The following is a 16,942-nucleotide window of genomic DNA, read 5'->3' on the forward strand; positions in this document are numbered from 1 at the left end:
GGGGAGAGAAGGGGAAGGGAAGACCCAAGTGACATCTCCAATCCCCTGGCACAGGGAGGCGTTTCGAGCAGGTGCGAAGCTGCTCCAGCTCCAGTGCTGATCTTACCCTCTGACCGGGATGGTTTTGGGTTGGGATCTCCTCCACTCCTGACTCCTGCCCTCATGCCTGACTCCTACCCCTGCAACAGCTGGAGGGATGGGGGACAGTGACCCTCCCAATATGCCTGACAGCCATGAAAGAGCCACGCTGAAGCTCTGGGGGACTCTGTCTTGAGGGTGGTGAAGGGTGGTGTGGTGGGTTCCCCTTGGCTGGCTGCCAGGTGCCCACCAAGCCCCTCCTCAGCTGGGCAAGGGGGAGAAAATACGACAAAAGGCTCGTGAGTCAATATAAGGACAGGGAGATCACTCAGCAATTACCGTCATGGGCAAAACAGACTCAGCTTGGGGAAATTAATTTAATTTATTGCCAATCAAAATCAGAGTAGGATAATGAGAAACAAGAACAAATCTAAAAACACCCCCCCACCCCTCCCTGTTTCCTGGGCTCAACTTCACTCTTGACTTCTCTACCTCCTCCTCCCAAGCTGCACAGTGCTATGGGGAATGGAGACTGACGTCAGTTTGTTATGCATTGTCTCTGTCGCTCCTTCCTCCTCACCCTGCTAGAGCATGGGGTCCCTCCCACATGACAGTACTTCATGAACTTCTCCAGCATGGGTCCTTCCCATGGGCTGCAGTTCTTCACGAACTGCTCCAGCATGGGTACTTTCCACAGACTGCAGTCCTTCAGGAACAGACTCCTCCAGCATTGGTCCCCTGTGGGGTCACAGGTCCTGGCCAGGAGCCTGCTCCAGTGCAGGCCCTCCATGGGGTCACAGCCTCCTTCAGGCACATCCCCCTGCTCTGACATGGGGTCCTCCATAGGCTGCAGGTTGATATCTGCTCCAGCGTGGTCCTTCACCATGGGCTGCACGGGCACCATCTCTGCTCCAGTGCCTGGAGCATCTCCTCCTCCTCCTTCTTCACTGACTTTGGTGTCTCTATAGTTGTTTCTCTCACATATTCTCACTTCTCTCTCCCAGCTCCTATTGCGCAGCAGTTTTTTCCTTTTCTTAAATATGTTATCACAGAGGCACTACTAACACCTCTGATTGGCTCAGCCTTGGCCAGTGGCAAGTCTGTCTTGGAGCTGGCTGGCACCAGCTCTGTTGAACATGGGGGCAGCTTCTGGCATCTTCTCATAGAAGCCACCCCTGTGGGCCTCCTGCTACCAAAACCTTGCCACATAAACCCAATACTCTCTGCCAGGGGTCTACAGAGTAATCCCCTGGGGGTTACCACAGGAGGAGGTGAAGGCCACCATGGGCCAGGCTCAGCCTACATCTCCTTGGGTGTCAGGGTGCTGCTGCAGCCAGGAGGGATTTCCCCTTTCAGCCAGGAGGGATGACTTCACAGCCACCCAAGTTCCCCTGGCACTCGCAGCCACCAGCCAGAGCGCCCCAGCCCAGCTCTCTCCACCTCCCCACCTCCTGCTAGGGAACACACCCAGCCAAGCCCTCCCCAAAACCTCAGCACCAGCCTCATTGGCTACCGGGGCTGCCCCATGACACTGACAGTGCTAGAGCTGCCCAGGCAGAGCAGCCCTGGGGAGAAGTGTGTGGTCACGGCTCCCGTGGCCCCTTCCTCCTCCTGCTACACTTGCTCCTGCACACTTGCCACTGGCACCATGCAGACCCTTTGCCTCCTCTTCCTTCTCCTCAACCTCCCTGGGACATGGGCAGATCCAGAGGGTAAGTGGGAGCCCTGGCTCACCCCCACCTGCTCCCATCCCTGCACCACAGGACCCCACAGAGGTGGCAGCGGGTGGGCACAGACAGACCATTGTCCCCACCACCAAGGGGCCACCCCCCACCCCACAGTACCCAAAGGTGCCCCGTCCCTGCCCACCTCCTCAGAGTTCCCTGCCCCACACCATCCTGTCCAGCCCAGCACCACTGGCACTGGGGTTCAGGTGCCTGAGCAGCCAAGGGCAAGGGGTCCCTCAGCCAGGCCTCAGGTGCTGGGGTGGCCCCAAAGACGCCTTCCTCCTGCAGGGAGCCTGTGGGCAGCAGGGGTTCTCAGCTCCTCACAGCACAACAGCCCTGCAGTGGGCTCCAAGCCCTTGGGCACGTCCTGGGCACTGCCCACAGCCTGCAGGATCATTTCTCTTGCAATTGATGGGTCTCTGGATCCTCAGCATTCTCCCCCTGTGAAACAACACTTGAAGGTTCCTCCTGAAGCTACAACGAGCCTTCACCTGCATCCCCAGCCTGTGTTTCCCATTCTGGGGGCAGGTGCTCACCGCACCCTGACCAGGGGGGCACCCACTGATCCAAAACAGGCTTCACTCTGCCCTGCTTACTACCGGAGCTTCATTCAGCACTGCAGCATCAAACTCAGTCTCCTGCCTCCTGTTAGGGTTCGGTCTTGAGCACTGCCCGGGAGCCTCTAAACTGGGGTGAAATGTTCCTCCCTCCCAGCCCCCCCCTGCACTGTGTTCAGGTCTCCAGTAGGTCTGGGTCTGGCACGGGTGCTCGTTGCCAGGGGAACCATCACCCCAAGCCAGCACCGAGGTCCCCCCTGCCATCCCTTCCTCACGGCTAAGTGACAGCTCCCAGAAGGTCACACTGGGGCAGTGGATGGCTAAAAAATGGAAATTACGAGGGGAAGCAGGGAGAGGCTCAGAGAAGGCTGTGGAAGGAAACTGCAAACTGAGTGAAACCAGGGGATTTCCCCCACCTTTCCTGTCTGCCCCATCTCGCCCTGCCTGTCCCCAGGGACACTGCAAGCCACCCTTCCTCCTGGGGCCACCTACAAGCACTAGAGCCAGCAGTCCCCTGACCTCCTCCTTCATCCTCATGCACCCCAAAGCTGCTTCCTCTCTCCCCTCTCCCCACAGGCTCTTGTAAACTCCACCTTTTCCAAACCTTCATCTTCCACAACACCAGCTTTGTGGACATTTCAGCCTGGGCCACCCTGGAGGACATCGTCTTTGCTACCCTGCAGAAATACACCTGGAACATCCTCTACCTCCACCCATGGGTCTACCCGGCCCTGCCTGCAGCAGAGTGGGAGAACCTGCACAACCTGTTCAGGATCTACATGCACAACTTCATCCTGTCCCTGGCCAGTGATGCCAGGCTGTACCAGACACCTTGTGAGTACCAGGTGCTCAGCACCTCCTCGCCCAAGGAGAAGAGAAGGGAAGGGAAGGGAAGGGAAGGGAAGGGAAGGGAAGGGAAGGGAAGGGAAGGGAAGGGAAGGGAAGGGAAGGGAAGGGAAGGGAAGGGAAGGGAAGGGAAGGGAAGGGAAGGGAAGGGAAGGGAAGGGAAGGGAAGGGAAGGGAAGGGAAGGGAAGGGAAGGGAAGGGAAGGGAAGGGAAGGGAAGGGAAGGGAAGGGAAGGGAAGAATAGTTTAGTTGGAAGGACCTACAATGATCATCTAGTCCAACTGCCTGACCACTTCAGGGCTGACCCCACACTTGCCTTGGCAGGTTTGTGGGAGTGTGATATAATCAATCTGCCAGGCCTCCCCATATTCATATTTCAGCCATTGCCCTCCATACCACAGAGGCTTTAACTGCTTGGCTTGTTTAATTGCAGCGCATGTTTCACATTCATGGATAACCTGTGCAATAGTGTCCATGATCATGAGCCCATCTGTATGTTGCCTCTCTCCCTTGATGGCCTGAGGTGTCATGGGCCCACCAAGCTATAAATAATTCACCCTTATGTTGCCAGTCCAGATCCGCCTGAGCCACTTCAATCTTAGCAGCCTGATCCACCTGCTGGTTGTTTTGATGTTCGTCAGGGGCCCAACTCTTGTGTACGTGAGCATCTACGTGACGTACTTTTACAACCAGGTTCTCTGCCTGGGCAGCAATATCTTGCCATAATGCGCCAGCCCAGATGGGTTTGTCTCAGCGCTGCCAGTTGCTCTGCTTCCATTGCTGTAACCACCCCCACAAGGCACTTGCCACCATCCATGAATCACTATAGGGATAGAGCGCTGGCCACTTTTCTCATTCAGCAATGTCTGAAGCCAATTGGATGGCCTTTACTTCTGCAAATTGGTTCGATTCCCCTTCTCCTTCAGCACTTTCTGCGACTTGTCATATAGCACTCCATACAGCAGATTTCCATCGCCGATGCTTTCCTACAATACAACAGGACCCATCAGTGAGCAGGGCATATTGATTCTCATTTTCTGGTAGTTTATCATACAGTGGGGCCTCCTCAGCATGTGTCACCTCCTCCTCTGGCGATATTCTGAAATCTTTGCCTTCAGGCCAGTCCATGATTACTTCCAAGATTCCTGGGTGATTGGGGTTTCCTGTTCGAGCTCACTGTGTAATCAGTGTGACCCACTTCTCCACGTAGCATCAGCATGATGTGTAGAGGGGACCCTCCCTTTGAACATCCAGCTCAGCACCGGCAGTCGGGGTGCCAAGAGGAGCTGTGCTTCAGTACCAACCACTTCCGAAGCAGCTCAAACCCTTCATATGCTGCCAATATCTCTTTCTCAGTTGGAGTATAGCGGGCCTTAGATCCTCTGTATCCCTGACTCCAAAACCCTAAGGGTCGACCTCGAGGCTCCCCTGGTGCTTTCTGCCAGAGGCTCCAGGTAGGGCCATTCTCCCCAGCTGCAGTGTAAAGTACATTTTTTACATCTTGCCCTGGCTGGACTGGCCCAAGGGCTACTGCATGAACTGTCTCCTGTTTAATTTGTTCAAGGGCTTGTTGTTGCTCAGGGCCCCATTTGAAATCGTTCTTCTTCCAGGTCACTTGACAGAGAGGGCTTACGATCAGACTGTAATTCGGAATACGCGTTCTCCAAAAACCCACAACGCCTAAGAAAGCTTGTGTTTCCTTTTTACTAGTTGGTGGAGACATAGCTGTTATTTTCTTAATCACATCCATTGGGCTCTGTCGACGTCCATCTTGCCATTTTATTCCTAAAAACTGGATCTCCTGTGCGGGTTCTTGACCTTACTTTGTTCTACAGCAAAACCGGCCTTCCGAAGGATTTGGACTATTTTCTTCCCTTTCTCAAAAACTTCTGCTGTATTGCCCCACATGATGATGTCATCAATGTATTGCAGGTATGGATCTGGAGCTTTGCCCTGTTCCAGTGCCATCTGGATCAGTCCATGGCAAATGGCAGGGCCCTGTTTCCACCCCTGGGGCAGTCAATTCCAAGTGTACTGAATGCCCCTCCAAGTGAAAGCAAACTATGGCCTGCATTCTGCTGCCAAAGGGATTGAGAAGAACACAAAGGGATTGAGAAGAACACATACTAATGTGTTCAACTGGTACGCTATCAGTTGTAGCATACCATTTGGCTGACCTTGACTCCAGTTCATATTGAAGTTCTAGCAGGTCCAGCATGGCAGCACTCAGGGGCGGCGTGACTTCATTCAGGCCACAATAGTCTACTGTTAGTCTCCACTCTCCATTAGACTTTCACACTGGCCATATAGGACTCTTAAAAGGTGAATGAGCCTTACTGATCACTCCTTGGCTCTCCAGTCAATGAATCAGCTTATGGATGGGAATCAGGGAGTCTCGGTTGGTGCGATATTGCTGCCAGTACACTGTTGTGGTAGCAATCGGCACCTGTTGTTCTTTGACCTTCAGCAACCCCACAACAGAAGGGTCGTCCAAAAGACCGGGCAAGGTAGACAGGTGTTTAATTTCCTCTGTCTCCAAGGCAGCTATACCAAAAGCCCACTGGTACCCTTTTGGGTCCTTGAAATACCCTCTCCTGAGGTAGTCTATGCCAAGGATGCACGGAGCCTCTGGGCCAGTCACAATGGGGTGCTTTTGCCATTCATTCCCAGTTAGGCTCACTTTGGCCTCCAATACAGTCAGCTGTTGGGATCCCCCTGTCACTCCAGAAATACAGATGGGTTCTGCCCCTATATAGCTTGATGGCATTAGGGTACACTGTGCACCGGTGTCTACTAGAGCCTTATACTCCTCTGGGTCTGATGTGCTAGGCCATCGAATCCACACAGTCCAGCAAACCCGGTTGTCCCTTTCCTCCACCTGGCTGGAGGCAGGGCCCCTCTAGTCCTGGTCATAGTACTCATTACCCACTTCTTGTAAATACAAGTCAGGAGTTCCTTCATTAAAATCCAGAGTAAGATCAGCCTTTCTACTCTGTCTGGGGAACTGTCCACTGGAAACTGGAGCAGCAATTTTCCTGGAAGAACCCCCTCTTGTGATTGTTTTTCCTTGCAACTCACGTACCCATGCCTCAAGGGTCAAGATAGATTTTCCATCCCACTTCCTCATGTCCTCTCCATGGTTACGCAGGTAAAATCATAGGGTGATCCGTGGTGTGCACCCTCTATATCCTCTCCATTGAACAGAAGAAAGCTTACTCCTAATAGCTGAGATACTGGTTCATACAGGTGGAAAGTAGGACCTATTCTCTTTGAGTTGCTGGACCTCCCGGGACAGTTTCTCCACAGCCGAGACAAGGGAGGAAAAGACACTTTCTTCGTATTCCCAGAGTCAGCTAACCGCTTCATCCGTTTGTCCCTCTCTGTCTTTCCAGGTCAGTATTGCCAATGAGTTGGCATACGATGATGGTGCACTCTGTACCAACTTCCGCCACATGGGTCGTGTGCACTTGACTTCATCTGGATCTTTGAATAGCTGCTCATTGTCCAGGTCACCATAAATCACCTCTATCACAGCTAATTCCCTCAGGTACTGGATACCTCTCTCCATGGTGGTCCATTTCCCAGGGTGATACATAACATCTTCCTTGAAGGGCTATCTTTCCTTCACGCCTGACAGGAGTTGCCTCCAGAGGCTGAGGGCTTGTGCCTCTTTTCCAATCGCTTTGTCAATGCCCCCTTCCCTAGAAAGGGATCCCGGCTGCTTGGCTTCCTTGCCTGCTAATTCCAGGCTACTGGCCCCGTTATCGCAGCATTGGAGCAGCCAGGTGACAATGGGCTTGCCTGGACAACGGCTGAAATCTTTTCGCATATCTTACAGCTCACTCAGGCATAGGGATCGGGTGGTTTCCGTCTCATTTACAAGTTCTTCCTCTTCCTCCTCCTCTCCTCATGATGGCCCTGCTTTTTCATCATCCCTTTCTAAACGAGCTGACTTTTGCTTCAAAGGTTTCTTCTTGTGTATAGGGGCAACTGATACCGGTACGGGTTGGTTCCCTGGTCCAGCTGCAGTGCCTGTCGCGGGGGTTGGAGTAACCACAGTGCCTGTTGCGGGCGTTGGAGTAGCCGCAGTACCTGTCGTTTTGTCGTCAGATCCAGAGACTTTCTCCTCCCATTGAGGGTACTGAATAGTGTTGAACAGGGCTTGGTAGGCATGGGCCAGACCCCAGCACATTGCAGTGATTTGTGTATCCCTAGAATTGCCAGGGTGACAGCATACTTTTTCCACATATTCTACTAAACACTGGAGGTGCCCACCATCCCAGGCATTTGCCCATGCTATCCCTGCCACTCATAACTATCCAGCCTTGGGGCAGATCTCTGGATGATATTCTTAAATTGCTTATTAACCTTAGACAAAACCAAAACAATATTCCCATGAAATACCAATAGAAGTATCTTAACTACCCAAGGATGTTCAAGATACTGAAAAGTTACTGTAATGAAGGAGGAAACATCATAGGAGAAGGTAGCGAAGGTGCCATTCTCTATTTTCTCTATAAAAAACTTCTCAGACGAAGAAGTATAATTGCTAATTGTCTCCACGAGGTGGTACCCAAAGTACAGTAATGGCTTCAGTACAAAGCTCACATACCAGATTAAGCTCAAGGACAGTGTTTCAATAACAAATCTCCCAGGCAAAACATCACTAATCACTGCAGAGCACAGCAAAATGCAAAAATCAACACCCATCTTTAACATGTATAGCAAAAAAATGAGCATGGTGCAAATCAGATAAACCAATACCGAGAACAGATAAATCAATATCGTGACCCACAACTGTTAACAGATATAAATTCCTTAATACACTCTGGTTAATCTGTTATTATCTCAAACCCTTCGTGCCCCACCAAAAAGGACTGTTGTGGTTTAGCCCCAGTTGGCAACCAAGTACCACACAGCCGCATCTCCTCGGTGGGATGGGGGAGAGAATCTGAAGAGCAAAAGTAAGAAAACTTGTGGGTTGCGATAAGAACAGTTTAATAATTGAAATAAAATAAAATAAAATAATAATAATAATAATAATAGTAATAATAGTAATAATACTAAATTGCTATGAACTGGAAAACAACGAGAGAGAGAGAGAGAGGAATAAAACCCAAGGAAAAAAAAACAAGTGATGCAACTGCTCACCACCCGCTGACCAATGCCCAGCCCATCCCCGAGCAGCAATCACTGCCCCCTGGCCAGCTCCCCCCACTTTACATACTAAGCATGACATCGTAGGGTATGGAATATCCCTTGGGCCAGTTTGGATCAGCTGTCTTGGCTGTGCCCCCTCCCAGCTTCTTGTGCACCTGGCAGAGCATGGGAAGCTGAAAAGTCCTTGACTAGTGTCAGCATTACTTAGCAATAACTAAAACATCAGTGTGTTATCAACATTGTTCTCATCCTAAATCCAAAACACAGCATTATACCAGCTACTAGAAAGAAAATTAACTCTATCCCAGCTGAAACCAGGACAGCAAATTATTAAGGGCATTGTCTAAATGCCTCTTAAACACTGACAGGCTTGGGGCATCAACCACCTCTGTAAACAAAAGTTTCCTAATGTCAAGCCTGAACCTGCCCTGAGGCAGCTTTGAACCATTCCCAGGAGTCCTGTCCCTGGATCCCAGGGAGAAGAGATCAGCACCTCCCTCTCCACATCCCCTCCTCAGAAAGCTGCAGAGAGCAATGAGGTTGCCCCTCAGCCTCCTTTTCTCCAAACTAGACAAGCCCAGACTCCTCAGCTGCTCCTCAGAGGACATGCCTTCCAGCCCCTTCACCAACTCTGTTGCCCTCCTCTGGACACATTCTAGTACCTTCACATCCTTCTTAAATGGTGAGGCCCAGAACTGCACACAGTACTCAAGGTGAGGCCGCACCAATGCTAAATACAGTGGGATAATCACCTCTGCTGACTGGCTGCTTATGCTGTGTTTGATGCACCCCAGGATGCGGTTTGCCCTCTCGGCTGCCAGGGCACACTGCTGACTCCCATTGAGCCTGCTGCCAACGAGCACCCCCAGATCCCTTTCTGCAGGACTGCTCTCCAGCCATTCCTCTCCCAATTTATACTTGTGTTCACCGTTACTCCATCCCAGGTGCAGAATCTGGCATTTCTTCTTGTTAAATTTCACGCCATTGATGATTGCCCAATGTTCCAATCTATCTAGATCCCTCTGCAAGGCCTCCTGTCCCTCAAGAGAGTCAACAGCACCTCCCAGTTTTGTATCATTAGCAAACTTGCTAATGGTGCACTCAACTCCTGCATCCAGATCATTGATCAAAATATTGAACAGCACTGGCCCTAGGACTAAGCCCTGAGGAACACTGCTGGTGACCGGTCACCAGCCAGATGCAGCCCCATTCACTACAACCCTTTGAGCCCTGCCATCCAGCCAGTTCTTCACCCAGCGCACCATGAACCCACTCACCCCACAGCTGGACAACTTGTCCAGAAGGATGCTGTGAGGGACAGTATCAAAAGCCTTACTAAAATCCACCACCTTCCCTTCACCCACTAGGTGGGTGACTTTATTGTAGAAGCATATCAAATTAGTTACAGGACTTTCCCTTTGTGAACACGTTGACTGTGCCTGATGACTGCACTGTCCTTTAAATGCCTTTCAATAGAACCCAGTATGATCTTCTCCACAATTTTTCCAGGTACTGAGGTTAGACTAATAGGTCTGTAGTTTCCTGGGTCTTCCCTCACGCCCTTCTTGTCAATTGGAATAACATTGGCTAGCTTGCAGTCAGTGGGGACCTCCCCAGACTCCCAAGACCTTTGGTAGATGATCGAGAGGTGTCCTGCCATAACATCCACTAGCTCCTTCAGCACTCTGTGATGAATCCCATCAGGCCCCATGGGCTTATGAACGTTCAGCTGATACAGCTGGTCCCTTACAATTTCAGTGTCCGCAAATGGAAAATCACTGTTCCCACAGTCGTGGTCCTCTAACTCTAAGGAGTGGGAAGCCCAAGGTCTATCAGTATTATTAAAGACTGAGGCAAAAAAAGCATTGAATGCCTCCGCTTTTTCTTCATTCCTATTAGTCAGGTGACCATCTTCAACAAATATTGGCCCAATGTTTTTAGACCTCCTCTTGCTATTAACGTACTTAAAAATGCCTTTCTTGTTGTCTGACACAACACTGGCCAGTTTCAGTTCTAATTGAGCTTTGGCCTTTCATGTCTTCTCCCTGGGGAGAATGACTTGGGGTGCAGAGGGAAGCAGGAAAGGGCTGTGCCCAAAGAAGTGGGTGCCAGGCTGCAATTTCAGGCTCCAGCTCCAGCTCGAGCTGCATTCATGATGCCTATTGTCCCCCCACCAGACCCCTTTGTGTTCCAGTGCGCGACCGGCTGCGACTTGTATCCCAATGGCTCCTATACCAAATTCTACCATCTTGCCTACAATGCCCACAACTTCCTCAGCTTTGATGTGGACAAGAGCCGCTGGGAGAGGTGGCAGGAAAGTGAGCTGGCGGCACAAGTTGAGAGGCAGTTCAATACCTTCACTGGTTTCTCTGCGTCCCTGCAGCACCTCCTCAATGTCACCTGTGTTGACCACATGAAGAAATTCATCGAGTATGGGAGGGCAGCTCTAGAGAGACAAGGTAAGACCACCCTGACCCTGGTACAGCCACCCCAAAGCCCTCCACACACTGAGGCCAAGTGGTGCCCCACCAGGGCTCCCCTCACCCCTTGGCTCTTGCCCTCCAGAGCCACCTGTGGCCACGGTCTTCGCCCGCACACCCAGACCAGACCAGCTCCTCCTGGTTTGCCATGTCACCGGCTTCTACCCACAGCCCATCAGCGTGGCCTGGCTGCGGGATGGCCATGAGGTGCCGCCAGGCCCAGCACTCAACACCAGCACCATCCTGCCCAACGCCGACCTCACCTACCAGCTCCGCAGCATCCTAGCCGTGGCCCCCCATGACGGGCACAGCTACGCCTGCCGTGTGCGCCACCACAGCCTGGGCACCCGCAGCCTCCTCATCCCATGGGGTAGGTGCCACCCATGGGGATGGGATGCAGGGTGCAGACAGAGGCCCCTGGCCCCATGCAGGTGCCTGGAGGATAGGGGGTCAGGCTCCGATGGCAGCTCTGGCCATGGCCTCCTGTGCACCCACAACCCCTCTCTCTCCTCTCTCCTCCAGGCAGCTCCAAGGTAGCTCTCAGTGTCAGCATCATCATTGCGGTGCTGCTGACCGTGGCTGCAGTCCTTGCTGGGGCCATCTGGCACTACAGGCGCAGGTGAGGTCTCCTCCTTGCCCAGCTGCAGCAGTCCCATCAGCTCCAGGCCACGGCAGGTAGGCTGCCTGGCTGGGGGTGCTTGCCCTTGTCCAACGTCACTTACCTCCTCTTCTCCTGCAGGAGCTGAGAGCACGGGACACACCACACCAGGGATGCCCCAGGGCCATACCAGTCCCCCACATCTCCCTGATAATAAACTGCTAATTAACACCTCCACACACGTGGGAACTCCTGGTGTGCCACGTCCAACACCCACAAGCATATGGCATCACACGGCTCCTGCCCACTCCGGGACAGATGGGAAGAGCCCTGGTGCAGTGCAGGGGCATGCCCACACTCCTCATTCCAGGGTGAAACACTGGGAGAGCCGCCCAACACCAACAGGCTGTCCCTAGCCCCATCCCCTAGTCCTGCAGGGTACGGGGGTCCCTATGAAACAGCAGAACTCAGCCAGTGACAATGCAGGCCGGGGCAGTGATGCAGCAGGGCGAGAGAGGACCATCTTCCCCCCACTCACCCTTCTGGGAACACATCAGCACCTCTGCACCAGATCCCGCTCCCAGGGACCGGGGGATGGTGACAAACAGGCATGGGGCCAGCACACAGCTTGGGGACATGGGTAGCCCAGGCATGCGGCCAGCTGTGGGAATGGGGTTCGCTTCCTTTGTGGGAAATACAGCCATATTGTGGCAAACCCACCCAGTTCAGTGCTGGGGGCAGCAGCACAGAGGGGACACAGATGTCTGTGCCATGCAGGGCTGGGCTCTCTGGGCATGAGTGGTAGCACATTCCCATCAGGGACAGTGGATGCAGCACACGGCCCGGCGGCACCCCCACCTGTACCAGTAGTAGAAAAGAGGGGTTGGGTCACCTGCACCGCCCGACGTGTCAGGGTGCTGCCGTGGCCATAGGGGATCCCATGGGGGATCCCACCTGCAGCCAGGGAGATGGACTTGCTCCCACTCAAGTTCCCCCAGCACTTGTGGCCACAGGCCACGGCGCCCCAGCCCAGCCTTCCTGTCCTCCTGTATGACCCCATGGGAAACGGGCTCCCACTTACCTGCCCACCCAGGCACTCACCCTCGCACCCCTCCTCATCCCCCTTCCCACAGTGTCCCTACCCCAGCCCTGTCCCCTTGCCCCACCCCCAACGTCCCTCCCTCTCCCCACCCATCCCCAGCCCCGGCGCTGGCCCTCTTCCTCATCCCAAACTGCCCGTTCCCTGTTCCCCTTCCACAGCCCCACCTGTCCCTCCTCTGTGCCCACAGGACCCTTCCTCCTCCCCACACGTCCCCGTGCCTCTACCCCACGGCGCAAGGGCGAGATGGGGTCCCAGGGACCCCGCGCTCACGGCTCAACACCCGGCCCAGGACCCCCAGCAGCAGCCCAAGGCCTGCCCCAATCTTACCGCGCCCGAGCGCCCCGCCAATGGTGACCCGTACTGCACCTGACGTCACCGGGCGCCAGGCAGAGCGCTGGCCCTAGCCCACCCCACCACCAGGCACAGCAGCCCAGCTGACCCCCCCGGCCCACGCGGCCCTCATGGAGCCCCTGCCCCCGCCCTCCCCACGCTGCCATTGGCCGTGCCACGGCCTGTTCGCCGATCTCCGCTGCTCCTAGTGTCACCGGGCTCCGGGCGGATTAAGGGGAGCATGGTTCGGGGGCGGGGAGAGGGCTGCCTCACACCGGCCCAGGCTGCGGGGACCCCCCCGGCCCGCCCCAGGCCTCCCCGCCCGCAGATCCCTCCCAGCGGCTCCCGGCTCCATCCAAACTCCGGCCCCCCATGCCAAGCATCCCCCAGGGCTGCCCCCAGTCCCTCCAACCCCCCGGATCTAGCCCTCAGCCACCCCCGCCCCCAGCACCCGGGGCCATGGATGATCCAAGGGGGTTTCTGGTCCCAGTCCTCGCCAGGGCCATCATCCCAGGCGGAGCCCATCAGCCACCAGCCCCAAAGGCCCCTTTCTGGCATATCCCCTGCCCTGCCCCATATCATCCCACTGCCATGGCATCACCCCGTGGTGCCTGGGGCTCAGAGGTTGCTCTCAGCTCTGGGGGTCCCCGAGCCAGGGCCTGTGAGGCTGCAACACCCTGTCCTCCCGTGGGCCGCTCTCCTCCTCTTCCCTCCATCCCATACCCCAGTATCCTCTGTCAGACAGGGGTGAAGGCAGCAGACATCCACTGCACTGCCTTTGAATCTGCAGGGAGGCCTTCCTTTCCCAAGGAGACCCCGCTCCCACATGGGGACTCTCTCCTTCCCGAGCAGAACAAGGAGCCCAGCCCACCCTGCCTGATCAAGGGGTTCTCTCGCCATCGAGGACAAGCGCTGTAGGCACTGTGTGGGAGATCCCAGGGGACATGGAGGAACCATGACAGCAGTCCCTGAAACAGGTGAGCAGAGTGACAGCAAAAGAAGGTCCATGCAATTCCTCACCCTTGGAGGTGAGACCAGCAGCATCTGGTCCCTAGTGCTCGCACATGGGCTCAAGCAAGCTTGACTGTGTCATTGGCTTCTTCAAGCAAACCTTTGGACAGATTGTGTGTCCCTTCATAATCAATATGTGATAATTTAAACTTAAGCTTCTTGAACAGGCCCAGCACAAAGTCCTCCAGTGCTTCCAAAAGGATGTCCCAGGAATTCACCACTCCTGCTGTCACACGATAAAAAAAATACCCTGGAGAAAGGCAAGACTTTAAAAATAAATTCTCTCTCAAGACCGCAGTGCTTCTTTGAGTCTTTTCCTGCAGCCCTGGCCTCAGTCAAAGGGCTGATGGATGGAGTCAGGCTGTGAGGGAGTTGCAGCAGCACCCCCATGTGCCACGCACACAAAACAGAGACGGGAGTCACAAGGCACCCAAGGAACCTCTGGGCCCTCCAGCAGGGACAGTCACTGTGGCAGGGCTGGGGCTGTACCCTCCACGTTTCTGGACGCTGTGCTTAGCCCAGGAGTAGCAGTGAGCCTCTAGAACCCTTACATACACAGCATCTTTCCCAGCCCAGGAGCTGCAGCAGTGCTCGGGGAGCCTTGTACACAGCAGCATGCCAATCAGCCAGGAGAGCGGTTGGGCCCAGGGACATGTGCCCATAGCACCGTGCTTAGCAGTGGTGCTCCAGTCAAGCAGCAGCATTCCCACTGATGGTATACCAGCAAGGCCCTGGGATGCAGGCACACAGCTGTGTGCTCAACCAGTGCACTGGTGGATCTCCATGGAGCAGTGGCTCCATCCCCAGGAGACTGAAACCCTCACACAAAGCAGCATTCCTATCTCTGGGGTAGTGCTGGGGACACTGGCTCACAGCAGTGTGCCCAGAGGCAGCGCACCAGAGGGGCTTGGGGATGCACAACCTCAGCAGTGTTTGTTTCCATCATGGGTGCACCAGCGGGATTCAGAGCCCTCATACACAGAAGCTCTTCCATGCCTGCCAGACAAGATGGCTCAGGGACTTTGCATAGCATTTTTCTCAACAAAACTGCAATGGCAGGTCTCAGGAAGCCTCGTACATAGCACTGATACCATCAGCATGAAACCGGTGGTGATTGAGGACCTGGGGACATTGTGATGTCACTTGTGGCTGAGTAGCTCATAGGGCAGGGGCAGAACCTGGCTTGTGCCGGTGCTTATGATGTCACTGGTGGGTGAGTAGCTGATAGGGCACGTGCAGGAACCTGGCTTGTGAAGGTTCTTGTGATGTCACTGGTGGGTGAGTAGCTAACAGGGCTGGAGGCAGGGCCCCTCTAGTCCTGGTCATAGTACTCATTACCCACTTCTTGTAAATACAAGTCAGGAGTTCCTTCATTAAAATCCAGAGTAAGATCAGCCTTTCTACTCTGTCTGGGGAACTGTCCACTGGAAACTGGAGCAGCAATTTTCCTGGAAGAACCCCCTCTTGTGATTGTTTTTCCTTGCAACTCACGTACCCATGCCTTGAGGGTCAAGGTAGATTTTCCATCCCACTTCCTCATGTCCTCTCCATGGTTACGCAGGTAAAATCATAGGGTGCCCTGTGGTGTGTACCCACTGTATCCTCTCTATTGAGCAGAGGAATGCTTACTCCTAATAGCTGAGATACTGGTTCATCCAGGTGGGGAGCAGGACATATTCTCTTTGAATTGCTGGAACTCCCAGGACAGTTTCTTGGCTAGCATGTCTGGCAGTTTCTCCACAGCCAAGATGCAGGCCCATAGGGTGGAAGAGACTTTCTTCATATTCCCAGAGTTGGCCAGCCAATTTCTCCACTGTTTGTCCCTCTCTGTCTTTCCAGGTCAGTATTGCCAATGAGTTGGCATACGATGATGGTGCACTCTGTACCAACTTCCACCACATGGGTCATGTGCACTTGACTTCATCTGGATCTTTGAATAGCTGCTCATTGTCCAGGTCACCATAAATCACCTCTATCACAGCTAATTCCCTCAGGTACTGGATACCTCTCTCCATGGTGGTCCATTTCCCAGGGTGATACATAACATCTTCCTTGAAGGGCTATCTTTCCTTCACGCCTGGCAGGAGTTGCCTCCAGAGGCTGAGGGCTTGTGCCTCTTTTCCAATCGCTTTGTTAATGCCCCCTTCCCTAGAAAGGGATCCCGGCTGCTTGGCTTCCTTGCCTGCTAATTCCAGGCTACTGGCCCCGTTATCGCAGCATCGGAGCAGCCAGGTGACAACGGGCTTGCCTGGATGACTGCTGAAATCCTTTCGCATATCTTGCAGCTCACTCAGGCATAGGGATCGGGTGGTTTCCGTCTCGTTTATGAGTTCTTCCTCTCCCTCCGAGGCCCTGCTTTAGAGTAGTCTGCCTCCTTGCTGGCAGGGCGGTATGCTTCGTCCTTCTGCTCCCTCTTAGGAGAAGCTTCTCATCACTTACTAAATGAGCTGACTTTCGCTTCCAACATTTCTTCTTGTGTATGAGGGGTGACTGATACCGGCACAGGTTTGTTCTCTGGTTCAGCTGCAGTGCCTGTCACTGGAGTTTGAGTAGCCACAGTGCCCATCGTAGGGGTTGGAGTAGCTGCAGTGCCAGTCGCTGGGGTTGGAGTAGCCACCATGCCTGTTGCTGGGGTTGGAGTAGACGTAGTATTCTTAAATAGTTGTTTAACCCTAAGCAGGACATGACACACGTTCAGGAGACATAGCAATAGGAACACGCTGGTTTGTCCATCCCAAGGATATTCAAAATTCTCAAGAGCTATTCTAATTAGCCAGGAGGAGAAGGGAAGATGGAGGAAGGTGTCTCCCCCATAGGTTGGCTCTCTGAGAAGTAAAAAGAGTAATTATTAATAATTTCCAATAGATGGCTCCAATAGATGGTACAGAGGTGATGGCTATGCTGAGTACAAATACCAGACTGATCTCACGACCAATAATCTTATTATACCATAAGCCACAGTACACAGTACTGTGTACTGTGTTACAGTTACACAGTACAGCAAAGTGATAACCTTAATCCACCTCGCAGAGGTGATAAACAGCACTTAAATA

At 53.7% G+C, this 16,942-nt stretch overlaps 1 protein-coding gene across 1 annotated transcript; it reads left to right on the forward strand.

The window, feature by feature from the left end:
* Positions 1-10,523: 10,523 nt before the first annotated feature.
* Positions 10,524-11,294, forward strand: LOC142415699 (antigen-presenting glycoprotein CD1d-like). Its single transcript, XM_075514349.1, has 3 exons — positions 10,524-10,827; positions 10,934-11,218; positions 11,290-11,294. Exons 1-3 carry the CDS (start codon positions 10,524-10,526, stop codon positions 11,292-11,294), a joined length of 594 nt encoding a protein of 197 aa, XP_075370464.1.
* Positions 11,295-16,942: the final 5,648 nt, after the last annotated feature.

The sequence above is a fragment of the Mycteria americana genome, chromosome 11 (assembly GCF_035582795.1).
Source record: "Mycteria americana isolate JAX WOST 10 ecotype Jacksonville Zoo and Gardens chromosome 11, USCA_MyAme_1.0, whole genome shotgun sequence".
In the NCBI taxonomy this organism is placed as follows: Eukaryota; Metazoa; Chordata; class Aves; order Ciconiiformes; family Ciconiidae; genus Mycteria; species Mycteria americana.